This window comes from Daucus carota, chromosome 2, assembly GCF_001625215.2.
Source record: "Daucus carota subsp. sativus chromosome 2, DH1 v3.0, whole genome shotgun sequence".
NCBI classification, from domain to species: Eukaryota; Viridiplantae; Streptophyta; class Magnoliopsida; order Apiales; family Apiaceae; genus Daucus; species Daucus carota.
The window spans coordinates 47592792-47619232 of record NC_030382.2 but is presented as its reverse complement, the minus strand read 5'-3'; the positions used below and the strand labels follow the sequence as shown (position 1 = coordinate 47619232).

Sequence of the window (26441 nt, the reverse complement as noted above, 5' to 3'; positions counted from 1 at the left end):
TTGTCGAAAACGAATATGAAATATTTGTAATATTATATTCAGAAAAAGTGAAAAAAAAGTACATTATTTCAAAAGGATTCAGGATATTATGATATTTTGTTAAATTCGAAAGATTATTTAATAAAATTATGTTATAATCGCTTTCATTTATTTAGTGTACTTTTGGTTCTATATATAATAAATTTTTAAATAACAATAAACTCATCCAAAATAATAAATTAGAATTACTTTGCTTCGATAGATAATTTGTTTCGTGTTACACTTGCTTCAGACGATAAATAGCTTTGGGCAAGTCAAACGGTCCGTGCTGTATCGGGCCGAAGTCGAATTGCTATATGTCTGTATTGGGCTCCCCAACGGGCCAAATACAACCTTAGAGCATCTCCAACGCTAACATTGAAAACTGTTAGCTAAATGATGCTTAGCTAAAATTTTATTGAACCTGTAATGATTTTTGCTCCAATGGGGTTAGCTATAACCATCAGCTATATATAAAATATTATTTCTTTACTATTTTTAAATATATAATTAAAATACATTTAAATAAATTTGCTATGCATGAAAATTAATATTGCATTTTATAAAACTATAACAAAATTATAACATTTTTATATTTATGTTAATATGTTAAAATAAACATTATAAAAAAAATTATAACACTTAATAATATTACATAACATCATAACTTTATAAATTAAAAAATATAAATAGTATATCTATATATATAATAATGATACACATATACATAATTTGTATATTATAATATTATGTATCTTAAACTTACTTGAAATATGTTAAGTCATATATTGATTATTAGAATTTTATAAATGTAGTTAACAATAAAATCATATTTTTACACTTTTATTAAATAACATTTTAATTTATAAATTGAAAATTTAATTAATACATCTATACATATAGTAATTATGAACATATATAAATAATTTGTATATTATAATATTATATATTTAAACTATAATTTAGATATTTTAAATTAAATATTGAAAAAGGATTCAAGTTAGTATGTTATATATTATAAATAAAAAATAATAAGATTTGGACTAAATAAAATAATATATATATATATGTATATATATACATACATATATATATATATATATATATATTCAATATAAGTAAAAATATAAAAATTAAATATATATCTTTTAGCTATATATATTCAATATTTTAAATTAAATATTTAAAAAGTGATTTAAGATATTATATTATATGTTATAAATAAAAATAAGAATTAAAAGAAGGCTTGGTTTAGACTACCGAGAAGATGTTTTTTAAGTTGAAGGTGACGTGGATTATTTTAGATGATGGCAGGAGGATCAACAAATGTGACGTACCCTTTTTTCGGTAGGTAAAATTATACCTAACAGGAGCCTGCGTTGGAGTAGTCATTTATTTACACATTAAGTATAAGACAATGACACGTAGATATTATACCTAACAGTTGTATAGCGTTGGAGATGCTCTTACCTGTACACATTGGATCGCCATACCTAGCTCAGCTCCTCTTGGTGATGAAAGAAATCCATCATTCCACGACTTCCATCTCCGTGCAGAAAAACAACGAATAATTTAACCAAACATATACGGAACACAAACACACATGTTGCATCAGGATCCTACATTTGTTCAGTGCGGAGTCTTGATAGAAAAAGAAAAATGACGGGGCTGGATGGAGAAATTGGAACAGAAGAAGAAGGCATGTCTGCACATTCCCCTTGTAAAAATCTACCTTCATTTTCTTCTTCCGCTGAAAAGGTCTCTCTCTCCCCCCCCCCCTCTCTCTCTCGCTTCGTCTCTCTCATACATGTATGTTACTGTTTAACGTGGGATGACATTAATATGAGGTTAAATATAGGAGCAATTACAAGTTGAAGTGGAGCTTAAGCTTTTAGAAGCTCTTGAAATCTATCCTCTCGTCAAATTATGCGGCAAGTTCTTCCACCCCAAATTATTATTTTGGGTTAAATGTTTGAACATTCATATCTTGTTTATTTTAACTATCCTCTAGATATTAGTTGAGATAAATATTTTAACTTCTTTGATCACATTCTACAATGGAAACATATCTATCTTTAATGGCAGTGAGTATATGACTGATATGGAATTTAAAAGCTTGAATTTAAAATCAAGTTTATTAGAGGAACATGGAATAACCTGGTGGCAGTCAATTAATCTGTGAGTGAGAAAGGTTAAGATGAAAATAGTTGGGGCTAGGCATCTCATTTGCTTGTTCTCTTATTGGAACTAGAAAAGGCCACTATTAAGTATAAATCTTGCAGGGAGGGAGAGGGGTGATGAACGCCATGGGTCTGTTTTCAGTCGAGATTGCAATTCTCATCATCATATCCGCACCTTCAATCCTCATTGTTGCTGTACTCAACTAATTCTCCATGTTTACACTCAAGGGCATGAGTTTGTAGTAATAAAATTTGGCAGAGGCAAAATATTTCAATACGGCGAATAGGAAATATGTATAATTTATAATTTGGAACAGAGAACTTCTATATAACTAGTATGCAGTAGGTGTAGTTGTCTGTAGTAAATTCTTCTTATTACAGAATAGAGATAGTGTTAGGCCTTTGTTTTGTTTCTATTATATGATAGAGAAAATTTCTTCTCTCTTTTTAATCCTGGTAATACTGATATTTTGTTTTGTTTTATAGTTAAGACATTGTTTGTGTCAGACTAATATAGGTAATTATATTTCTAGAATCTCTTTAATACCACCAAGGGTTTGCCAAGATATGATTACTAAAGTTAAAGCTGATGGAGGTTTTTTAAGATGTTGACATATTCCAATAATTACTGTAAGGAGTCAATTCTTGAATACATCTTATGGAACTGTATTTCTCGTAAAAGAGCCACATTTGACTTAAAAATTACTCCCTCCGTCCCTTTTTATCTGTCCATTTTGGAAAAAAAACACATACCAAAGGATAATTAATTGTATAACTTTTTCATTAAATACCTCTAATTAATATCTTGAAAATGGTGGAATACCCCTACTTTATGTCTTGAAAACATGAATTCAACCAAGTTTTAAATAAGTCAAGCCTTGAAAATTGAAATTATGGAGATATATTTGAAAAACTATCATTAAATTAGTTTTGAAAGTATAAATGGACAGATAAATAGGGACAAATTTTTACTTCCAAAGTGGACAGATAAATAGGGACGGAGGGAGTAAAAGATACGAGTACCTACTCTATATCAGCCCCCATTCTCCGTGATGTAGTCGCTTTGTGTACTGAATATATTTAGGGATACTAATATAAGAAGAAACAGTAGTAAATCTTTCTTATTATTAGTAATTAGTATTTCATTGATGCTTTAGATTGTGAAACTTTTGTCGCTTGTTATGGGGTCTTGCAGGAATACATCGCCATTTTGTTCTTTTTGGGCTGACCGAATATTTGCAGAGAAGGTTGCAATCTTGATGTCCTATCATAAGTACTAAATATTTCTATCTCATTCTTACTTACCCTCACAATTCTGACACCGCAATAGTTTTTTGTTACAGCTTAAAAAGACAGTTCTCTCCTTCCGAGGTTCTGCAGTTGCTAGACCGTTTCTACAATCTAGATATGCTGGTATGTAATGTGGTCTTCATCCACTAAAATATGCAGTTTTTCCAGGTTAAATACTTTCACTGGTTTCAAGCTATTAATGTGGCAGTGCTATACAAAAGACAGTGCATTTAATATTAACCTAAGTCCTTCTTGGATATTGTGAAGAAATGATCATTATCACTGTATACTTTCTCAAAGCATATGATATTATTTTCCTATGTAAAGAAGTTTTTCGAAGAATATAGTCCAAACTCCAAATGTAAAATCATACTCTCAAAACATTAGTTCACAATCCAATATAGTGGATTGGAGTTTTTTTTTTTTTCATATGACAAACGTGTATGGAGTTGTACAGTCTGTGTGACAAGCATTGTTTTAATACTAGCTAATATCCACTAGGGAAAATTGTCAAAATGTTATTGTTGATTTTGCAAAAACAATTATCTTATTCTTGATCCTATTGCAGGAACCGGAATATGAGGATATTGAATTACTTAACCAAGAAGAAGATTTCTGCCTTCCACGGAGTTTCTTTGTCAAGGAAGAACTTCTGAATTCTACCACAATTGGCGGTATATAAATGAGACAGAGAAGACTTGTGATATTTTATTTATCTTTCTGTACGGTGTGATCTTGTCAAGTCGCGGTGCATTTGACTTTTGTGATCATGTAGTATCTCATGTTCTCAAGCAGTTTGTCTTGCTACAATAGTTTCGGGATTTAGAATAAAAGACGGAAGTGTCAAGATTCTATATTTGCCTATATATATGTTCTTTTGACTCAAAGTTTGTGTATGTGGTGGTTCCGCCAATGTTATTTTGACTTTATAGTTTTATTGCATACAAGGGAGGTGCCTCTGCTGTCTACTTGTGTGCAGATAAGTCGGCATTCTGTGTAATAATTGAAAGTATAATAAAAAATATGCATTACTATCCAAGGAACTTTACAAGGTGCTCATTGACAGAAGTATATTCCTTATTAAAGATCAGTTAAAATTTGATATAGTTCGTAACTAGCTTCGTTTGGCAGTATGGACTAAACTTCATTAGTCTCTATTGATACCAACAGAAGTAACTGTCATAAAATACATCCAAATATTATCTCCACAAGGGAAGGAGCTGCTATGATTTTATCTAGCTGAAGGTCATGATTATTTTAAACCACAAACCCTAGGTAAATACAAGAGAAACGGCGTAATAGATAGAGCAGAGACATAATTAGATCTCAATCACCAGTTAAACGTGAAGTGGCTGTGCCGCAGTGAAATAATTATAAAAGCAGAATCAACAGCATAATCAAATTGAGAGAAATTGAAGAATCTAACTTTGATCTGATTTGTGATCCCAAGATTATATATTGATATCATTGCAAGATGCCAATAGAATACCATGCAATCCCGAGACAAAGGACACATTCCCAAGTACTTCATGATAGGAGTGTCGCCACACTTTAGGTTTAAATCAAGTCTGCAAATAAGTTTGTGTTTAGCAATTTAAATCAATAGCAAGACATGTTAAGCATTTGATTATGTAAAGTAACGGAAGATATTTACCTCAGCTGTTGCTGCAGGTTTAGATTCGGATTTAGATTCTTCTCCTTTAGCGTTGTTGTCATCGCCTGCATTTGATATAAGTTGCACTATTAGGTTCCTTCATAGAAATGGATTAGTTGCAGGTAGGATTTGATAGTCGGAGCTTTAACTTTGAAGAACGTGAATAACATGAGCAGTACTCATCAATACAGAACCATAACTCTATTGCATAGCAAGTTTTGTTAAATATCTTACCAATATCTACCAGGTCCTTTAATTCCAATTCAGCCAACTATCTTTTTTGTTTATGTCAAGAAAACATATGACTACATATCTGATAAAGAAGAATATTGATAAAATAATATACCTCCATCCTCGGGTAAATCAGAGGTCCACAAAGTGAGATTGTCTCTTAACAGCTGCATAATTAAGGTGCTGTCCTTGTAGGACTCTTCGCTCAAGGTATCGAGCTCTGCAATTGCCTCATCAAAAGCTTGTTTAGCTAAATGGCAAGCCCTGCATTACCAACCCATACAACTGAATCACAGTTCTATAGGAAGAAAACGGAACAAAGAGGATTGAGGAATCTGCATAAGAAACCTCTCAGGGGAATTCATTATCTCGTAGTAGAAGACGGAGAAATTCAGAGCAAGGCCTAGACGGATTGGGTGCGTTGAAGGGAGTTCTTTACTTGCAGTTTCAGAAGCAGCCTAATCAAATGCCATAGGACAAAATCAAAACTATGTAAACTGTAAAGTGTCACGCACTGGTGTGTTGTTTAATTTATTAAAACATTTCTAATTCAATATATGTATATATTCATGCCTCGTAGCCTTTCAATGAATTGTCAGAGCAGTCTTTCTTTGCCTGGTCAGTCTTGAACTCGGCAAGATATCGATAGTAGTCACCCTTCCTGTATTGATGCAGCCATGAAGCAAGACAGCTAAGTTAAAGAGTTAAACAGAAATAGTGTAAAGAAGACTTGAAACAACAATAAACCAATCATTATACCATTCTGCAATTCTGCATGATTATCAGTCACTAATCAGATTAACATGAGAGTCAAACCAAACTCTTGATTTAGCAACTTGTAGCAGATGCAGTATAATTGTGAGTGACAGATAAGACCACAGAGATCTAAAAGACACTTGATTTAAATGACAAGCAGCAAGGCTTTAACAAACTAACACTCAAAAGGAATGCAAGTACTTATACCTCAACAATAACATGACTTACATCTTGTAGTAAAACACAGTAGCTTCTCCGGAGGTAGAAGAGGGAACCAGATTCTTGTCAATGATAGAAAGAATATCATTGCAAATGTTGGAGAGCTCATCCTCCACCTTCTGGCGGTACCCCTTAATTAGTTTAACATTTTGCTCATTCCCCTTGGACTCTTCCTTCTGCTCAATGGATGACATTATCCGCCAAGAAGCTCTCCGGGCACCAATTACATTCTTGTACCCAACCGAAAGCAGGTTTCTCTCCTCAACAGTGAGCTCAACATTAAGCTTTGCAACTTGTTTCATACAGTCCACCATTTCTACGATCAACAAAATTTTCTATTATTTGTAATTGAAATCTATCTTAACAACATCAATAACCTACTTTACCTCACCAAAATTGCACCAAGACACATTCCACATATCTTTAATTCGATTTTCCTTAATTTTTTATATCAATAATTAGTCTAACAAAAGCAAAAACTGTACTATTCAAACCCTAAATGTAATCACTGTCTGATCATAAGCTTGCAAGAAGCAATCAATTAATTCAAATGATCACAAATATATACATCTTTCTAAATATAAATTTCAAACAATTGTAGGGACATTTCAACTTTTATTACACGAGCGCGCAGACACATTCAGAAAAAAAAAAACATAAATTATAATATTATAGTACCTTCATAACGTTCAGCTTGTTCAGCAAGCTTAGCCATGTAAACATGAGTATCTCTGTCCTTGTCCGAAGACATATTTCGAAATGATTATAGAACCGGAAAATATTCGAAAAGTAAGACAACAATGTAGATGAAGTGAGGAAGAAGAATAAGGAAAAATTGAATGAGAAGATAAAGCGTGAGAAATGGGTGGGAGAGTGGATTAGTGCCATTGAAATAATGAACTTCATTACTATAAATACTTTCATGAATCGAGCAACTTAAGGATGACCCGATCTGTGCCGTTGGATCTCCCTGCTTTCTTTAGCGTGCAAATCGTGATCTCTGTTCACTTCAAATAATCACAACTTATTCTTATGAAAAATTTTAAAAGATTTTTATTCAATGGATTTTTTTATTCGGTTATACCTCGTAGATTACAAGCAGAGAACGTCTTATTTCATGACCAGAGTTTATAAATAAAAATTGTTTCATGGAAAATAATATTAATTAGTTTAAATCTTGTGTGATGCATGAATATTATTATTATTTATTTAAAAGTTATATAATACATAAATTTTGACAATGTATATATTTAAATTTAATCTAATAAGTTTACTCTTTAGTTGGCAGAAAAGGGTGTACTTGTGCTTATATGTGATTCATACCGCAGATAGGATTGCAGAAAAGGTGATTGATTTTAGTAATGCGGATATGGCAGTGAATCAATGACATATGTTCGATGAAAGTTTACTCGTTTTAATCTGTCTTGGGCATCAATGTACGCAGTTTTAATATTTTATCCTTAAACAGGATGATATTAAACTTACGAAACATACAGGCTTGCCTGCATACTGTTTGTCAATTCATAAATATTTTTATTGTCATCTTCTTGTTGAATGAAGAAAGCTGAGAAAAATTTAAAAAAAAAACCATTTCACTTCATGATAAGGGTCCTTCTAGTGTGTTTTGATTAATAAAGATTATTTTGCATGCAGGTTTGGTCCTTCTAGTGTGTTCATCAACCCACATTAACAACTATTTTTTATTTAAAAAGATGGTTTTAAGTGATAAAGATTTTTTTGCATGGAGAGAACCTTATTATTAATGAATTGAAGTCAATAAAAATCTATCACATTATTAAAATTTGGTTGTAGCTCGTACTAGAAAATCCACTATGATAATACTGTTGGGCACCAGGAAAGACGATATTACACTATTCGTTTGCATAGCTTCTCTCTTTAGACTGTCATTACTTTATTTACTGATGTGAATGCAGCAATTAACATAAGAAAATTATTTTATTCAAAAAACATAAGAAAATTATTGTGTTTTTAATTGTCAAAAGGAAGTAGATATTTATCTATCAGGCTCATCTGATCAATGCACTTCAAGCCAATGGTAGCCTTTATAGATTACAAAATCTCCCTTACTTTTTCAGTTTTGCTCTTTGGGATTCCTCTTTTGATTATCAACAGTAAACCCTGTTAGGCCGGATCCTTTACCACCGGATGCACATGGTAGTTTCGTGTCCTTACAAGTACAACCTTAACCAATATGTGTATGCTTCTTAGCCAGAAAGTTCAAAACTGAGCAATATGACTGCCATCTGGTGCAAGCTTCTATATCTTGCAGCAAAACAATTGAACTACCAGCCTTTTAGTCGAAGCCAGGTAACAACTGCATCAAAGCAAAAATAACACAGTTTGACAGACATGAAGACTATCACTGCATGGAGATTAATTTCTTTAAGAATAAAAAGTAACAGTATATCAGCAGTGCATAAATCTTGGCCCATCTAAAACAGAGGCAAGCGCCATAATTCCAGAGAAACAGAACACCAGCCCATTTGGATATTGATATAATATGTTATACAACACAAACATATTCATCACCGAATGTCAAAGATAATAGATCCAGAAGCAGGAAAGTAAGATTCAAGAAAGACACAAGTACTTGGCACATTCAACACTGCCCGCATCATTTTGGCACCCTTAAAATGTTTAAACATAGGTATCAATCAAAGATTTCCTCATCTCATCCACAATGCTGCTTGGCTGGGACTCTCGCAGCTTGAAGACACTCTCGATTACTGATAATTCTGTTGCTGTAGTGTCCGAGCCACAGAAAGCTGTCCAGTCATTTACAGTCAAACCAGCTGCTACCACTTCACTACCACGGTTCACTGTTCCTGCAACCAAAGGAACCTGAAGCAGAGTGGAAAGTTCATCCAAATCTTCAATGGATGTATGAGGATGAACCTGTTCCAACATCAGTATCTAAATTAATACTGATCCATGAAGTTGACAAAGCCCAAAGGCTCCAATAATGAAGAAGATTATTAAATTTTACCCCCAAAAAAAAATATTTACTTACCAAACCACCTCTATTTGAGAAGGCACAATAGCTACCAACAAGAATGTTACCAGCAATTGTCTGCCTGAACACTTCTACACCAAGGACATCAGCAATCAACTCCTCTGTTTCCTAGTTTAAGAAAATTAAAAAGCAACTCTAAGTATTTTATTTGTTCCAAATAGCCATATTTTTTAAGGCAACAACATCAAGTCCATCCTGCATCACTTCCAGCGAGTCTAAAAGATAATTTGCAATAATATTCAAATCAATCAGCCTCAAATCCATATAATTAATGCAAGACAATTCTGAAATCTAAATGGTCTGAATCAAGATTGGCTTCCTGCTGGCTCAGTTACAAACATGCAGGAAATCAAAGATATACCACTATTGCACCCCCCTAGGTCCACAACAAGATTTAACACAGCAAAACATATGAACCTCTGAAGTTCCACAAGGCCAAAAGCTGCAGAACATTTTTGTTTAAGAAGCATACATAATGTATTTTTGAAGGTAACCCTAGTTTTTTGCCAGTTAAACTGCAGCTTCAGTTTTCAGCTATGTTCTTATACAAGTACATCTGTCCAACATAAATTTAGAGAAAATTCCACAGATATGTAGGATTTTTTTTTTTTTCAACCCAAGCGGATAAACAATATAGCATAAAAAAATTTTAAGCACAAATCAAGCTAATACTAATATAAAATCAATGGCATTCATTATGGGGTGAATCACACATACAACAAAAAAATTTGGAGCTTACCCTATCAAGATCAGTGTGGGTAAGTGCAACATGATCATTGCATGCTATGCAATTTCCTAGGGCAGACAACCTCTCATCAACACGCTGAACAACTACTTGATCAGGAAGACTGTTCCTTAAATGTTGAAGTTCTTTAAAAAAAGACACACATTAGTGACACAAAATGTACATGAACAATTAATTGGTTCTAAAATCCTAGCAACATATGTGAAATCACAAGGTCACTTTTATAGTAAGCACCAACAGGGTCAACCACAGAATTAACTAAAAACTTGAATGTATTTTAGTAAATACCACAATAAAATGCTTTCACTTTAGACCAAATGCACAAGAGATTAAAATAACACATTTAACTTAAAAAAAACATATCCCTGTCATATATCGGCAAATTTTATTGCAGAAAGTAATCACTATTCATACATGGGCAAATTTGGTACTCACTATAAATGCTCTACATCAAAACTTGTCAAGAATGCAGTAGTATAGTACTAGTAGTAGTATGCTATATAGTTAGCAAAAGCAGACAGGTAATTTCAGAGTTAGTGCAGGAGAATTATATAGTTAGTAAGGGAGTAAGTATAAATGGCAGCACCAATTGTATTCTCTGTTACGATATGAATATATCAACATGAATGTCATTCCACAAGTTCCTATCTGATTCTGCCTATCTTCTCTATATTTCTGCACTTTCTTATCTGTTTTATGCCTAAATCTTTCTCAAAACTGTACAAAACTACAAAAACATACTAATAACAATTCAGGAATTCACCAATTCCTGACAGAAATCCAGAAATCATTATATCCATTAACCAGATGTAATATACTCAATCAATTTAAGTGATGTTAAACATGCCAGCGGTCTACACTAGTGCACACAGAGACATCTTATGATACATACATCCACTTGTAACCGATAAAGTACCACATGCTAACAACTATAAGGGTGAATGCTTTTACATAAAGGGTGCAACTCAATTAGAGTTGCACAGTAAACACACTACTGAACTACGACAAAACAAAGAAACATAATGGTACAGCCTTACCTTGGTCAGTTGTAGTGTGAGGCAAGAGGAGCCCATTTTTGTTACCTGAAAAAAATGCAAAAAAATTATATACAACAAATATGAAATAACCAGATGACATGTCAGACCAAAATAACACATTCATATCCCATACCAGCACAAAGCCTTCCAATGATTCGAGTCCCACCAATAGACGTTTTAACCACTGGAATCACACCAGCTAACTCAGACTCAAACACACTGCATAACAAAATATTCACAAATTCATATATCACAAATTATAACCCAGGCTGACAAAAAAAACACAAAAATACAAAGGCAAAACAAAACTGCCTTGGCATTATATTGTAAAAGCAAGCACAAGGGGAGACAACTAATCGAAGACAAAATATTAGAATAAAGTTAAATAAGATATTAAACCTGTAGAAGTTCTCAGAACCTCCGATAGCGACCAAACAGTAAGCATTGGTCAACTTGGAAAAAACCCCAATCTCACATGAATTCTCGAATTGCAGCCCTGCCATTAATTAATTATGCTCAAAACCATTTATGTAGACATATATATATATATATATATATATATATATATATATATATAAAATTATTAAACTATCATGAATAAATCCGAGAAACTTACTAGTTGCCATTATGCGATGAAAAGCAGATACAAATCGATTCAAACCCCTGCAATACCACAAATCTTAATCAGAATACGCAAATTAAACGAGTTTCAATGAGGAAACAAATTAAATTAACCGATAGTAAACGAATATGTATAAACAAAGGAAGCTACGCCATGTAAAATCGAAGCCCTAATCAGAGAAATAATATATAGAGAGAGAGAGACCTGCGCTGCTAAAAGAAATGGACGAGAGAGATGGGCGAGAGAGTTTATAATTAGGGTTTTAGAAAGCAGGGGAGAGACGAGAGAGGGAGGATTGAGGAAGGGCTTTTATGGAACAAGGGTGTTTGCTAAGCGGCTAATAATAGAGGCGTCTGTACGTGGAGCTCAAGTATTTTTTAAAACCTACAGACCAGATGGGTTCAGACTTTTTGTACGTGCCAATCAAGCAAAAAATAGGAGGACAATATCACACTCTCACACCACTCAAGAAAATGAATTAATGTTATGAATATTTACAGGGAAAAAATATTGTTTTTAATCCATTTTAATCGTTTGGCAAACAAATCTTAAGTATTTCATCTCTTTTTGGTACAGTATAATTTCTACTTTTTTCGATGTTAATTTAGTTTTTTAAATATTGCTAGTACTTACTATGACAAGGGTAGAAATGGAAAAATCTAATATGAAAATTTTAAATTAAAAATAGATAGTTGAGTAAATCATGTGCATATGCGATGTTTCCCCGCAACATTATTTTAAAGTATAATGTAATTTTAGAATTAAATTTCCAAAATATCAATTTGTTCAAAAAAATTTAAATTTGAATATGAAAGAAAGATTAAAAAATATTCTACGAGATTCAAAAAAATAAAAAGGGGCGATTATCAAAAACATTTTAGATATTAATGTGACTAGTCAAATTATTAATTTTTATAAATGTATAGTCCAAAATTTCATTTTGAATACTTAATCTTTCATTAATAAATCACACACTTCAATGCAATAACAATTTAAATATATTAATTTTTTTAAAACAAGCAGTTTAAATATCATAAAATTTAAATGCAATAACAATTTAAATTTTAATGGATTTTAAACAATCTCAATTAAATATCATTGAGTTTTTAAGCGTGATTTAAAATCCCGATTAAATATCAAATTTTGATTTTTATAAATTATAAACAATCCCAATTGAATACTCTCGACTTTTATTAATGAATTTTTTTTTGAAAATCCAAATCGAATACACTTATAAACACAAAGATCATAAATTTTAAGCTCATAACATTATTGTGGAGCCAATTCAAACGATTCTTATCGTAAAAATGTAAATTGATGTAGCCACCGGATATGATTTGAATTGAATTGCACATTTAGACTCCGCACTCATCAATATATCAATCAATATATAAAGGAAGATGCATGACGGTTAAGTGGCGCCTCTACAAACGCTTTGTTTAATTTTTCTAATTTTTTGAATAACTAAGAAATATTATTCTAAGTAATTAAAAAATAGAGATCATAACGGAAATATAATAGCTAAAATCTATAAAGTTCTAAGTAGTAAAGAAATAGAAATCTTAAATAAAAGATAATTCTAAACAATTAAAAAATAGGAGTCTTAAAAACATATAATAATTTATTATTAGTATAACAACTAAGAAAAATATAATAGCTATAATCTATGAAATTGGATATATTTTTCGATTATAATTATAATTTTAAAATAATGTAAATGATCCTTGATTAGTATTGTGCTTGAAGGGAGGGCGGCCTAAATTAATTTTTATCTAAATAATAATAAATTTTCTATTAATATTGTGTTTAACGGGAAAACGGCTAAAACAACTTTTTATCTAAGTTATAATATATTTTTTTTTATCAAAATGGGACATTAGCTTAAAATAATTTTCATCCAATTATAATATTTCACTTTATCATAATTATAATAATTTATCATTAGTATCATGTGTTGATGGTAGGGCGACTCACACTAATATCTATATTATTATGTTTTGTTGTTAGTATCGTGTTTGACAAGAGAGCGGTTCAAACTAATTTTCTCTATATTATTATATTTAATTTTATCATAATTATTGATTAATATTGTCTTTGATGGAAGGGTGGTTCAGACAATTTTTTTTATTAGTATTGTGTTTGATAGCCACTTAAACAAATTTTTATATCAATTATAATATTTTTTTTATTAGTGATATGTTTAACGGGAAGATGATTAAAAATAAATATTATGCAATTATAATAGTAATTCGTACTAAAATCTATAAATAATCCATAACGCCGCCGCGAAACACGGCTTTATCCACTAGTTCTAATTATTAAGTGATAGCGGATAAAGATTCAAAATCATCAAATATGAGTATATAATTTTTTTATAATCTCAATGCTAATAATATATTTGATATTTATAAAAAAAATTGAATGGTATGATTATATTAATATATATATTAGTCGAAATTTGGATTATTAAGGGGCCGTTTGGCTGGGCTTAAAAGAAGTGACTTATTGCTTAAAGTAAATAAGTGGATTATAAGTGATAAGTTGGTTTGGACTTATAAGCTATTTAAGTGTTTGGATAAATTCATTAAAATTCATGACTTATTAGGTATAAAAATTGCTAAAATAATAATAAAATATCATAAACTATCTTTTAGAATGATCCTACACATTGTTGTGAAGTTAAATTTCGAAAAAAAAAATAAGTCAAGAAAAAAAGCTAGCATTTCTAACTTCCAACTTCTCAGCTTATAAGTCACCAGAAGTGCTTCTAACTTCTTTACACAAACACTCTGCAAAAAGTAGAAGTCGGCTTATAAGCTAGAAGTCGGCTTTTAAGCGGTTGCCAAACACCACCTAAATATCCGTGTGATTGCCATATGCTCCTAATTTTATTCGATATAAATGTACGTATATATTGTTTATTATGTTTTAATATTTTAAAACCGAGCAGGGATACCGGTACTGTTATGGATGCCAGCTTTCTATCTAAAATAATTGGCACGTGTTGATGATGAACCCGTTTTCTATTCGGACCCTCCTTCCTAAACATAAATACCAACCCGTTTCTCATCGGCTCCATAGTCGCGTATCCATCAAAAACTCTCTCAATCAAACCAAGATTCATTCAAATCAATCGTATTAATCTTCAATTCATATACACAGTCTTTCTATTCGCTCAATTCTCAATCGATCGATCCCTCTTTTGTTTCTCGCCGTCAATTTTAAGGTTAGGGTTTGTTCCTTTTTCGAATAACACCTCTCTGCCCTTCAATTCTCTCAATCGAATGCGTTGTTGTGATGATTATATAATTAATTTACATTCTATTGATTCACATCGTTGAAAATTATATATTTGAACCTCGTTCATTCTAGGGTTTGCGAGAGTGCTGTGGGGGTCTTTGATTCGTTAATTAGTTGAGGGTTTCGGTAAGTTTATTCCTTAATTCTGGTTTCTATGATTTTTATTGAAAATCCCTTTGTTTCTAGACCAATTTGACAACCTAGGGTTAGGTTTTGCATTCAACTTGGGGGTTTTCTATTTTTATTTTCTTTTTGGCTACATGGATTAATGATTATGAAATTAAATAATATATGAGTTTTCTTATTTGATTCGGGCATGGTATTTTTATTTTTATTGTCAGCTAAAGTTGTGAATGTAAATTGTTTACCGCCTTACCAAGAGCCTGTTTGGGGAGTTTAAAATTATGATTTATGACTTATAGTGACTTAAGTGCGCAACTTAAATTATTCGTTTGGCTAATTTTATATTGTAAGTGACTTGCGACTTAATAAAAGAAAAATTGCCAGTATTTTAGTGATGAAATTATTTTTTATTTAAAAAATTATATAAAGAAAATAAGTTGTTTGAAAAAGTACATTCAACCAATTTCTGACTTTTAAGTCGAAACCAATTTCTGACTTCAAGTTGAAACCAATTTCTGACTTCAAGTCAGTTTCGAGCTTATTTTTAACTATGTTACCCGGACTCTTCATTTTGCCTCGAGTACCCGTGTCGGACACTCGACACTCGGACATGGGTATGGACACTGACACTTACTTTAGACCAACAATATGTAAAATTTTCAAATTATTGCCGAGTCCAACACTCGGATCCGTATCCATATTGGACACTTTTAGCCGAGTCCGGGTAACATAGATTTTTAACTTTAAGTCGGCTTCGGGCAACAAACATTTTTCAGCTTGAAGTCGAATGGATTAAAGCCGGGGCCTATAAGCCTGAAAAAACAACCTCTAAAAGACACTTTAACATTGTTATCGAGTTTTTAACTGCATTGTTTGGATGTGCTTAACCCCTCATTGTGAATGGAACTTGACTACTTGAGGCCTGCACTTATTGATGGGATGCATGTAAATGCCGAAGCTTTGTTTTTTGATGTATTATTGGAAGTCAATGTACAACTTCATTTAGTCTGTTCTTGCTGAGCAAGGAAATTTATTAATGTCGAGTGATCACTTCTTTAAGATGTTATTCACACTGCAGAGAGCTCTTGGTTCTGCCTAACTCAGGTTTTTACCTGATTAAAATTAGAGTTGGCAGTTGGAGTCTATAAAAGTCATTAAAGAGATCTTACTGCTAGGAGCTCTGGCATCTATTTAGGCTTGGTTTCCTGAGATTAAATTAATTGAACAAGTAGCTAATGTCATAATGAGTAGTATTGCATTCTAAGAATAAGTATATTTTATAATACCTTTTGTTATTTTGCAGACCAATATGGGACTGAAACGGGCTTTTGATGAGGAGGGTTTACAAGAATTATCCTTAAAACACCCAAAACAACTCGACTTTAAAGAGCAGGCAACTTCACCTCCAGAAATTAATACTTCTCTTGGAGCTTCTCAGAAAATGACTTCACTTCCTGAAATCAATGTTTCTTATGGAGCATTACAGAAAACTAATTTTTCAGGTAAACATAAGTTTTAGCTGTATTTGATTCTTTGGTCAGCTAAAGAATTGTTGGTTCCGTTCTTTATAAGGCAGATGCTCATTCCCGTGGTACAAATGATATATGGCGACATCTCTTCCTGTTTGATATTGATTGACCGGTTCTTACTTCAGTTACAATCTTATATTTTTATTAAATAGGTGATGCTGTTGGTGAACTTGGTGATACTATGTCTAAAGATGGCAGTGGTAATACTGCCTCAAAATCTAATGGCACACCTGTTTTATATGGGACCAGTGGTAATAGGGAGGAGGATATAGGATCCCGGACGCTGTCGTATTCGCGTGTTTACCCGGAATCATTTGAATTCACCTACCCAGGGAGAAGTCTCAGACAGTTTGAGGATACATACTCATCTTTATTAAATTCTTCTCCCATAAAAGAAGTTCCTATAGGACCAGATCATCAAGCTGATGTCCCAGTATGGGACTTGACAGTTGATTCCATTGGTTTTACTGATGCTAATGTAAATTACGCCGGAGGATTTAATATCGGATTGTGTGTAATTCCTGTGCCCGACCTGGAGTTATCAGATGATGTTGGCAAGGGTACAGATAGCAGACTCGACTGCAACTGTTTGGATGGTGGCTCTGTTAGATGTGTGCAGCAGCATGTCAAGGAGGCACGCGAGGATTTAAAAAAAAAGATTGGTCTCGAGAAATTTGTTGGTTTGGGCTTTAATGAGATGGGAGAGGAGGTAGCATCCAAGTGGACTGAAGAAGAAGAACAATTGTTTCATGAGGTTGTTTACTGTAATCCCGTGTCGCATGGGAGAAATTTCTGGGTGCATTTATCAACAATGTTTTCTTCTCGGAGTAAGGAGGAACTTGTTAGTTATTATTTCAACGTCTTTATGCTTCGAAGGCGTGCTGCTCAAAACAGATCGAGCTGGTTGGAGACTGATAGTGACGATGATGAGTGGAACGGAATCGGAGGACCTTTTGGGATGACAGAAGAAGATGAAAGAACAGCTGCTATATCTTTCATCAATCGAGATGTGTGGGTTGACCACGGAGATGATTCCCAGCATGAATATGACGATGACGACAATGACAGCAGCAGTGATGACAGTGATGGTAATGATAATGGTGATGAACATGTCATTGACGACAATGATAATGGTGAATTGCAAGTCGTTAAGGCGGATGCTACTAAGAATATTAAGAGAGAATCTCACTCGCGAAAGGATGAATATTCTGATGATCACAGGTTTAACCAAATGCCTCATCATTTGGCTAAATCTCTTGGAAGCTTGAAGGAACTACTAGGTGTCGAAGAGAACTCATGTACATCCTTTGAGATACAGCCCTGTGTGAATAGCTCTCCTTATCCTATCTATGAGAGGGGAGCTTTACAGGAGACCAAGGTCAATGGTGTTTGTGAAAAAATATTAGATGTAAGTGGTGATGGGTGTACTGATAAGTCTCGCTATCATTATTCATTGGACTCCTGTGACTCCAAGGTTTGGGATGTAACATATCCAGTTAGTTACATGGCTTCTGTTGATCTGCTACCAACTTGCAATATGATGGAAGAAATTTTCGGACCATGCAATTGGAACAAGTCCAACAATGGTTAGTGGCTTCCATAAATTCTTGCACATGTAGATGTGGATACTCCTTGCCCTGCATTTTCATTACAGTGATGGCTTATATCTGCTGTTGTGAGCTGTGAATGTCTGTGATGGTTTTCTTCAAGAAGATATGAAGTCTATTTTCCCTGAATTATATATGATCCTCTTCTGAATTTGGTGGATCTATTAGGTGCAACACAACACTTCCGATTAGAGTACAAAAGTAGTTAAGTTTCTCATGTAAGATCAGCAACTATTGTCCTGCAACGTTTGTTTTCATATCCTTATTCAAAAGATGTATTCTCCTTGTAAACAGAATCAATTTTGCAAGTAAAGGAATTGTGGGGAAGATGAGTCGATTTTCCATTTTGAATTGTTCGGCCACAAATTTTAGTAAAAACGTTAGATTAAACTAGTTTGCCCTGTTTTTCTGCTTAAATTTCAATGTGGCCCTTTTTTTGGTCAGGAATCTGACTCTGACCCTTTTTAACTTACAAGTATATTGTTCTATTTATGATTTTGACCAAATACTTCCTAATTCATCCTTTTAATGACCGTTTTGGCGCACATGAGGCGGAGAAACAGCCACTAGTGTTTTTCCCCCATTATTACGAAACGAAAACAATAGTGAAAAGATCTAGATTCTTACAAAGCCAAATTTGAACAAAACTAAAAGCCGTCTCGACTCACTGCAACCCTGTCCAAGGACTTGGTACTCTAAAACAGTTTTTTTATCACAAATCATATAGGTGAGCAAAGATCTGGACATAAGCAAATTTAGCAAAGTATATTGACCAAAGTTACAGGTCATGAGCTAACACAATTGAAGGTTGAAAGCTGCCACAACATAAGTTTTAAGAAAGATACTTCTATTTGCAAAAAAATTTACAAACTTATTCATATTCTACACCAGCAAAAAAGCCTCATGTGCAACAATATAATGAATGATGACAGAAATAGCCAGTTCTCAATAGTATATACATATATAAAAGCCTTGCGTGCAACCATATAATGAATGCCACTCAATAGTATATACATGTGTAATATGAGCAAAATCATAGTATATATCAGTAATCTTTATGGCACTTCTAGCCCCCTCGTCCTCCCAGGTTTAACTGTTCCATACCGACTTAACTTTGCACCATAAGTTTGTTATGTACACACCATACCATACCAGGTTTGACAATCTATTGCCAGAAATCTACCTGAATTTTGTGTTTTCACTTAACTTTCTGCTTCACTGCGATTCATCTACTAATCGGATATCATGCTTCTTCACTCCTAACCGGCATCCATTTATTACCCAAGGCAGCTTTTCTGTGACTATGTAATATGAATCCAACGACATATCCTATAAAAACCCCAAGAACAAGTATACCAGCACCCATAATATACCATGACAAAGGAGATTGTGTCTCAGCTCTTGCTTTGGCACTATCGTCATCTAGATTACCATCCAAAACTTGTCCGGACGCAAGAATCTCGACCGTATCATGTACCTCTCCATCATGATTTCCCACATAAGAGAGGGTGAGTTTTTCTTTTGTAGCGTAAAGTCTGGTGTACCCAAACTCACCTCCACGGTACATGGACCACTTGGGTTGTGGGAAAACAGGGTCAGTGGGATGATCTGCTCTGGGTTGCCAGATCGATTGCCAGTCTTGGCCTGCCATGCCAATCACAACATGAACAGGGAATGCTTCCCAAGATTTCCCTTGATAACCAAAGCTACCACATGTGAAGTTGTTTAGTGGACAAAATCTCTCATACCTATGGACATGTCCCCAGAAAGCCAGTGTCACCTTGTTCTCCACAAACAAAGGTTCCAGGTGCTCAAGCATCTTCTTGACTAAGGGCAATTCCCTATCCTCATTGCTTGTTGTGTACATTGGTCTGTGCCCTTGGACTACCACAAAAGGGAACTTGTCACGGTTAACTGATTGTAAATCATGCTTAATAAAATTATATTGTTTACTCCCCTGTAGAAAATTGGTTTCGGTCGATATATAAAGAAAGTGCACAACGCCAACATTAAAAGAGTAATACAGATTTTGGGTAGCAGGCGCATTGGTTGCTGCTACTTCAGAAGAGTTTCCGGGCATGTTAAACCTGAGACTGTAAGGCACGCCACATTCCCCACCCCCGTCCTTTCCATAAACTGAGTAAGACCAATCAGGTTTCCAAGGCTGTAATGGCCAATCATACTCGTGATTACCAATGCAGACATGGTAGGGGAGCTTGGAAGCAACATGCTCAATCTGATTAAAAAAGGTATCCCATATCCACGCGAACCCTCTAGCATAACTAATATCTCCAATATGCGAGATGAAAGCAGGCTGGTCTCCAAGAGCATCGATATCACGGCTGATCCACTTTATGGTAGATAAGCTCTCTTCTTGCGTACGGTAAAATGTGGAGTATGGTGTCGCAGTACCCATGTCGCCAAATAAAAAAGCGACTGTTTCATTTGAATCCCCATTGTGTGAAACAAAGCTGTAAGAGATGCTCCATCCCCCAGAATCGCTTCCAACCTGTCAGTGAAATTAAGCATTTATATGACGCTAAAGTGAAATTTAAAAGCTAAAAAATGTACTCATATGTCTGCTTTAAATTGTTAAGCTAGAATAGGACAGTTTACTGGCATATATGTGACACCGGAGGAAACCAATTTACAGGATGCAAGCTTTACTACATAATAATATCATCAAATGGCTACTTGGTGAGGAAAATTTGTACAAACTAGCAGTTTCATTACTTACAGCAGCTAATTATCTGAGTATCTAAAAAATTAAACCACTGTAACAGTCAATTGATATATAAGAAAAAACATGGCATGGTTAAGTGGAGTATATACCTGTCCCGAGTTAATCTAAACCATAAACAGAATGGAGCCAACATGACCAGAAACCACCTTTCTGTTAATGTAAATCAGTAAATTGGTCTGAATTCTGATCAAGATTATATAAATGTCTAACCACTAAAATACATTGATATACTGATATCTCTGGGAAAAATTGTAACTATAGTTTCTTATTATAAGAATGCTACTTATGAAAAATGTCTTTATTTAACACTTAAGTATATACATTTACCATTTACGTCTTTGAAAAAACTAAAACTTAAACAATATAGATAAATACTACATTATTATAGTTCGAAATTGATGGTTGACTTTGTGACACAGAGATTAGGGTATGAAAAATGACACTTATACATCATTATTATTTTGATATTTATATTTAAAAAACTAGGAATTAAACTTTTATCTGATATTAAAAAAATTTATATGAAGTTTAACTATTACCATTTTACATCTTAAAATGCGTAGCAAGAAGTCAAACATCATGCTGCTATGAATTTTATAGAACCACCAGTACTGTTCACTTTAGCAGGAGGCCCAAAGGAAAGAAAGCCGAAACAAAGGAAGCCCAAAAGGATTAAACGAGTACTATGGTTAGCAGGGAGGGCATAGCAGTCAATTTGTGTAATAGGGTATGTAGTAGGGAAAGTAAAAAAGGGGGAATAGGGTTAGTAGTTGGATTATCTGAAAATTGTATTGAGGTTGTGGTGGGAGAGACCACATCTCGAATCGTGGCGAGTTTATCCTTCGTTGTATCAAACTTCTTTACTAGTTATGTAAATGATAATTCATTGAGGTTTCCATTGTTTTTCGAGTGCGTAGTGTGTTAATTGTTAGATTAAGTCTGATCTCCAGCACATTCAAAATAGGACAAAGGGAGTACAAAATCTCTGAGATAAAAATATAAAATGACCTGTCAATATTTAAATCTACTTATCTCTATGGTTTTAGAAATTGTTTGTGGTTTTTATATAAGGTCAAGAATAGTATGTGAATGGAGGAGCTTGCCACAATGGCTAGGTATTAGGTAAACTGCAAAGCAGTTGCACAGGATCAACTCCTGGAGTCCTGGTCATTTCACTTCTTCGTTTCAAAATTTCTCTAGCATTTTGCTATATGTATAATCAATCACCTTACTCGGTAAGGGAAAGCCCAGAAGTACATGCAGAAAGATCTATAAAGTAGGAGTTAAGCAAAGGTGTATTTAAGAATGATAGCACTTGCAAAGAACAGTATAGTACAATAGTCTAATTAGCAACACTTAAAAGGTCATTATTTTTTCGAATCTTTATTGTAAAGTGTTATCAAGATTGTTAGAAGCAACAGTTTGGGAATCTTAAGGTCACTGTTAAAAGTTTTTTAAAATTTATACTTATATAAACTTATTGCAATAACTAAGTTGCAGGTAATATATGGATTTCAAATATAGCAGAAAATAAACATCTGATATATAGGTATATTTTTGAAAATTATAGTGAAGAAAAATTCTAATCAAACTAATAAACATACCAGTAAAATATACAACATTCTTATATAATTATATATGATAAGTGGTGCATGCATATAATATATATTGTAGAATGTTAATATGCTAAAGTAACTGCTTTATATAAATAAAACATAGCAACATTACGATTTGTTAATAGTCCCAGAGTGGTAAGCGGGCTTCTGCCCTAGCATGCCAAAGGTAAAAGTTATGCATCCTCACAAGTAAAAACTCAGAGAAGGCATACTTAAAAATATAATACATGACAATTAGTTTATTTGACTATCGGATTGAATTAATTATTTAATTGTTTTGACTAGCGGATTGAATTATTTGTTTTGACAGCTGATTTAATTAGTTGTTTTGTACGAAAATGTTTGGTAAATAGCTCTTGAATCAGCTTTCTATATTCTATGTAGACACATGAAAATCCTCTAAGTGAAAAACTTCCTCCAAACAGCTTTTATAAATTAGTTTTTTGAGTTCAAACTTAACTACCAAACACTAATATCAGATAATTCATTTGGCCAAATCTCTAATGTTTTCTTAAACCTTTGATTTCCAAACATGGCCAATACATTGCAAAATATATATATACAACATTTCTAACAAAAGAATAGTAAATATACAAAACAGCAAACTAATCACAGTTCCCAATCACTAAATCAAAATCAAGGTTTAACAGAGGTTTTCTAATCTATTTTCTCGAGAAACAAGTTTATACAATAACTTTAGCATTGAATCAACAAACCATCAAGTTCAAAAACAATCATAGACAATTAGGAAACACAAAAAATACAGGCTATCATGTTTGCCAGTTGCCACATATACCAAGTATAACTTGCAGCTAAAGCATAAATAACTAGGAGATGCACACAAAATTACATACTTGCAAAGAAACCAATCATAAATATATGTACGAAATTAGTTAACCTTGTAATAATATTTTTTCCCTTTCTTCAAATCCTTCATAACTCCATCATGTATAAACCCGGGATCTCTCCACCCAATACTATGATTTGCCGGATAATCACACATATGTTCCTTTTCATACCTCACCACTTTTGTACCCACAACCCGATCCATATCATCCTGACTCGACCCGTATTTCACAAAACTCTCTTTCCCATCATGGGTCACAAACATCACCCTCATCTCACCATCCTGACCCGTTAACGCCAAATGGACCTGCTCGGGGCCCCGTCCCGGCTCAAAACCCAACTCCTCCGACTCCACCAGCAAATGCTTCGTCCCAGGAATGGGGTTATGATCATGATCACGATGTTTCGGGTTGACCTCCGACTCGAACCATCTAAAGATCCGAAACTGGTAGTTGGATCGGAGGTTGACAAGAGGGAAAGTAAGAGAACCCGACCCGGATTGCCATGTCTCTGACTTGGAGAGATTAAAGTAGCCAATATAGTGGTCTTTAGAGGAGTTGGGAGGTGAGTAAATGCCGACCCAGTCGAGCTCCGAAGGCGCGTCAACTCCGGACCATTTAATGGTAACCGGGTCACCCGATTTGGATAGTGTCTTGGGTGAGAAAGAGATCGAAACTTTGGAGAGACAAGATGGGAGGAGAAAGAAGATGGTAAAAAGATTAAGCACAAAACATAGAGTATTCATTTGGTTTCAAATTTGTTTCGCGAAGAAGGTTTCTTCTTTTAAATTTGGTGGTCATTACATGAATGTATAGAATTTGGTGGGGGTTCTTGTTACGTTGTCCTTGTCCGAAGCTCCAAACTCACATCGTCCAAGCTCCAAATCCACACGTCCCCCGTCTAGCTTGCGTTGGGTATACTTTGACGAATAAAAATCTTATTTACAATATTACTTTAATATAAATTAAATAAATAATCTTGGAGGATATATTATTGAGTAATTTCTTTACAATTGTTTCTTGCAAATATAGGTAAATATATCTTAATAAAACATTAAATATATATTTAAATATATATACTTGTATATTTAATAATTAGAAATAAGCTCTTGCATAATACCCAAATAAGTAATTACAAATAAATATAAATCATGAATAAACGAATTACCTCTTTAAATGATATATATATATATGTGTGTGTGTGTGAGGGGTGCATATTTATATATTTTCTTATTTTTATTATATAATACTTTTTGTATGAAAATTTTATACATATTAAACAAAAGCGTGATAATTAATTACAAATAAATTTTTGGAGTAATTTTTGAAAATTAAATATATTAATGGTGTGGGATGTCCCCTCTTTTAACCAGCTGAACCAATCTTTACGGGCAAATTTTCGATCTCTTTTACATTATTTTTATAAAAATAAATTTATTAATTTTATAATTTTCATAAATAAGCATGTACTGTACTTGTCTTTTTGGTTACTTCTGTATTTCTAACTAAACATGTGCTCAATTTTCATTTTCAATTAAATTTGACATCTATATTTGTAAATTTCTCTAATATAATAGTGATTTTTATTATTTTATCATCACTTTATCTTGTGTACAAATTCGTGTGATTCCCGAAGTTCGTGTCATAGTTTTTAATAAAAAATGGGGAATTTGACTTAATTTCGTAAAAAATTATCATGATATGATTTAATTTAAAATGAATGATATAAATGAGAGCAAAAAATCATCAGTGCCCGGACAATATTTTAGGAAAATAAAATATCTACAGATGACAACAGTTATGAAGGAAATATTATAATTTTTGGTTACATGTACTTGTATCAATTAAAGGTTTTTTCATCTTATTAGATATTTTAATGAACTTTTAAATTATAACTAAAATATATCTTAAAATAAATTTCTTGAATTTTTTATGATTATTAAAAAGTTACTTGCTATGTAAAATATAATTTTATTAACCAGAGAAACTTATATTATTCCAACGTAAATATATATTTAAATATAATACATTATTTCCTCCGTCCAATTTGTATAAACCTCTTTAACTAACGTCTTTTAAGAAATCAATACTCAACTCAATCTTAACATTAAAAAAAGTTATTGGATATAGAATTTGACACAAGGAGTCTAAACCATCATATGAGTTATCAACTTTATAATATCACATATATTTTTTTTTAATTTCCGGACGATCTTAAACACTATTATTGTAAGATCTCAAGAAATTTTCTTCACATTTGTTATTTTATAAAATATGAAAAGTAATAAAATTAATAATTATGTATACATTTGATTCTTAATTGAATACTAGCAAGATAATTAGGAAAGCATCAAAACATGAATCGAATATCACAATAATTTTCAGAAATTATTAAAGTCCATATCCAAGAAATTGTTCAAGTTCACAAGCTTTTTTAGAATCGACCTAATCATGGACTCATGGTATATATATAATTCATAACTTTTTTCGAAATCCAAATCCAATATTGATTATTTAGCAAAAAGAATGACAAAAACCCAGTACAGTAAGACAATGAATACAATCATACATCTCCTCCGTTTTCACATGAGTCCCGTCCCTGCTATAAATTCCTCACCGCCACAACTCGAAACAAAAAGTATCTCCTAGCATCCACCAACTACATCTACCTCCACCCTTTCATAGCTTTCCTACCATCACCTCTCGCTTTCATCTCGACACTTCTCCCATCCCTCTCTCCCTCCCTCTCTCTCTCTCTCTCCCATCCATACAAATTATCAAACACCTCCTCAGCTATGAAGAGCTTCTCCTCTTCCCCAAACAACCTCCTACAACTCCTCTTCCTATTAATCCTTCTCACTTCTGTCACTTCAAATCCCCAATTCTCCCAAC

General features: G+C 33.1%; 5 protein-coding genes across 6 annotated transcripts; 2 read left to right on the top strand and 3 right to left on the bottom strand.

The window, feature by feature from the left end:
• Positions 1-1472: 1472 nt before the first annotated feature.
• Positions 1473-4375, top strand: LOC108206499 (uncharacterized). The gene is made up of 5 exons (XM_017376824.2): positions 1473-1776; positions 1877-1949; positions 3394-3445; positions 3542-3611; positions 4057-4375. The coding sequence occupies exons 1-5, from the start codon at positions 1678-1680 to the stop codon at positions 4168-4170; spliced, it is 408 nt and encodes a 135-aa protein (XP_017232313.1). The 5' UTR covers positions 1473-1677; the 3' UTR covers positions 4171-4375.
• Positions 4376-4561: 186 nt separating this feature from the next.
• LOC108206498 (14-3-3-like protein GF14 iota) lies at positions 4562-7256 on the bottom strand. The gene is made up of 7 exons (XM_017376822.2): positions 7027-7256; positions 6358-6664; positions 5947-6034; positions 5722-5831; positions 5489-5637; positions 5143-5207; positions 4562-5056 (listed from the first exon to the last, which is right to left on the bottom strand). The coding sequence occupies exons 1-7, from the start codon at positions 7097-7099 to the stop codon at positions 5051-5053; spliced, it is 798 nt and encodes a 265-aa protein (XP_017232311.1). The 5' UTR covers positions 7100-7256; the 3' UTR covers positions 4562-5050.
• A 1569-nt stretch (positions 7257-8825) lies between these two features.
• Positions 8826-12189, bottom strand: LOC108209985 (eukaryotic translation initiation factor 6-2). The gene is made up of 8 exons (XM_017381211.2): positions 11991-12189; positions 11781-11827; positions 11564-11660; positions 11298-11383; positions 11165-11209; positions 10122-10252; positions 9380-9490; positions 8826-9264 (listed from the first exon to the last, which is right to left on the bottom strand). The coding sequence occupies exons 2-8, from the start codon at positions 11788-11790 to the stop codon at positions 9007-9009; spliced, it is 738 nt and encodes a 245-aa protein (XP_017236700.1). The 5' UTR covers positions 11791-11827; positions 11991-12189; the 3' UTR covers positions 8826-9006.
• A 2594-nt stretch (positions 12190-14783) lies between these two features.
• Positions 14784-18696, top strand: LOC108205624 (uncharacterized). 2 transcript variants are annotated; one of them, XM_017375604.2, is made up of 4 exons: positions 14784-15012; positions 15159-15212; positions 16513-16711; positions 16891-18696. In XM_017375604.2, exons 3-4 carry the CDS (start codon positions 16519-16521, stop codon positions 18327-18329), a joined length of 1632 nt encoding a protein of 543 aa, XP_017231093.1. In that variant the 5' UTR covers positions 14784-15012; positions 15159-15212; positions 16513-16518; the 3' UTR covers positions 18330-18696. The 2 variants fall into 2 exon arrangements, with proteins under 2 accessions (XP_017231093.1, XP_017231095.1); XM_017375606.2 differs by lacking the exon at positions 15159-15212 and having other exon boundaries at positions 14830-15012.
• A 584-nt stretch (positions 18697-19280) lies between these two features.
• Positions 19281-24462, bottom strand: LOC108209735 (probable inactive purple acid phosphatase 2). Its single transcript, XM_017380808.2, has 2 exons — positions 23603-24462; positions 19281-20854 (listed from the first exon to the last, which is right to left on the bottom strand). Exons 1-2 carry the CDS (start codon positions 24293-24295, stop codon positions 19589-19591), a joined length of 1959 nt encoding a protein of 652 aa, XP_017236297.1. The 5' UTR covers positions 24296-24462; the 3' UTR covers positions 19281-19588.
• Positions 24463-26441: the final 1979 nt, after the last annotated feature.

What these genes read in the sequence shown, in the direction of transcription:
- LOC108206499 (XM_017376824.2), top strand. Translation starts at nt 1,678, where the DNA reads ATGACGGGGCTGGATGGAGAAATTGGAACAGAAGAAGAAGGCATGTCT. An exon ending in TCCTCTCGTCAAATTATGCG is followed by an intron (nt 1,950 to 3,393) that starts GCAAGTTCTTCC and finishes GGGGTCTTGCAG; the next exon opens with GAATACATCGCCATTTTGTT. An exon ending in TCTACAATCTAGATATGCTG is followed by an intron (nt 3,612 to 4,056) that starts GTATGTAATGTG and finishes ATCCTATTGCAG; the next exon opens with GAACCGGAATATGAGGATAT.
- LOC108206498 (XM_017376822.2), bottom strand. Translation starts at nt 7,099, where the DNA reads ATGTCTTCGGACAAGGACAGAGATACTCATGTTTACATGGCTAAGCTT. An exon ending in ACTGTGTTTTACTACAAGAT is followed by an intron (nt 6,035 to 6,357) that starts GTAAGTCATGTT and finishes GCATCAATACAG; the next exon opens with GAAGGGTGACTACTATCGAT. An exon ending in ATAATGAATTCCCCTGAGAG is followed by an intron (nt 5,638 to 5,721) that starts GTTTCTTATGCA and finishes TTGGTAATGCAG; the next exon opens with GGCTTGCCATTTAGCTAAAC.
- LOC108209985 (XM_017381211.2), bottom strand. An exon ending in CATTGGAAGGCTTTGTGCTG is followed by an intron (nt 11,210 to 11,297) that starts GTATGGGATATG and finishes CATTTTTTTCAG; the next exon opens with GTAACAAAAATGGGCTCCTC. An exon ending in TCACACTACAACTGACCAAG is followed by an intron (nt 10,253 to 11,164) that starts GTAAGGCTGTAC and finishes CTTTTTTTAAAG; the next exon opens with AACTTCAACATTTAAGGAAC.
- LOC108205624 (XM_017375604.2), top strand. Translation starts at nt 16,519, where the DNA reads ATGGGACTGAAACGGGCTTTTGATGAGGAGGGTTTACAAGAATTATCC. An exon ending in ACAGAAAACTAATTTTTCAG is followed by an intron (nt 16,712 to 16,890) that starts GTAAACATAAGT and finishes TTTATTAAATAG; the next exon opens with GTGATGCTGTTGGTGAACTT.
- LOC108209735 (XM_017380808.2), bottom strand. Translation starts at nt 24,295, where the DNA reads ATGAATACTCTATGTTTTGTGCTTAATCTTTTTACCATCTTCTTTCTC. An exon ending in GGAAAAAATATTATTACAAG is followed by an intron (nt 20,855 to 23,602) that starts GTTAACTAATTT and finishes TTTCACTGACAG; the next exon opens with GTTGGAAGCGATTCTGGGGG.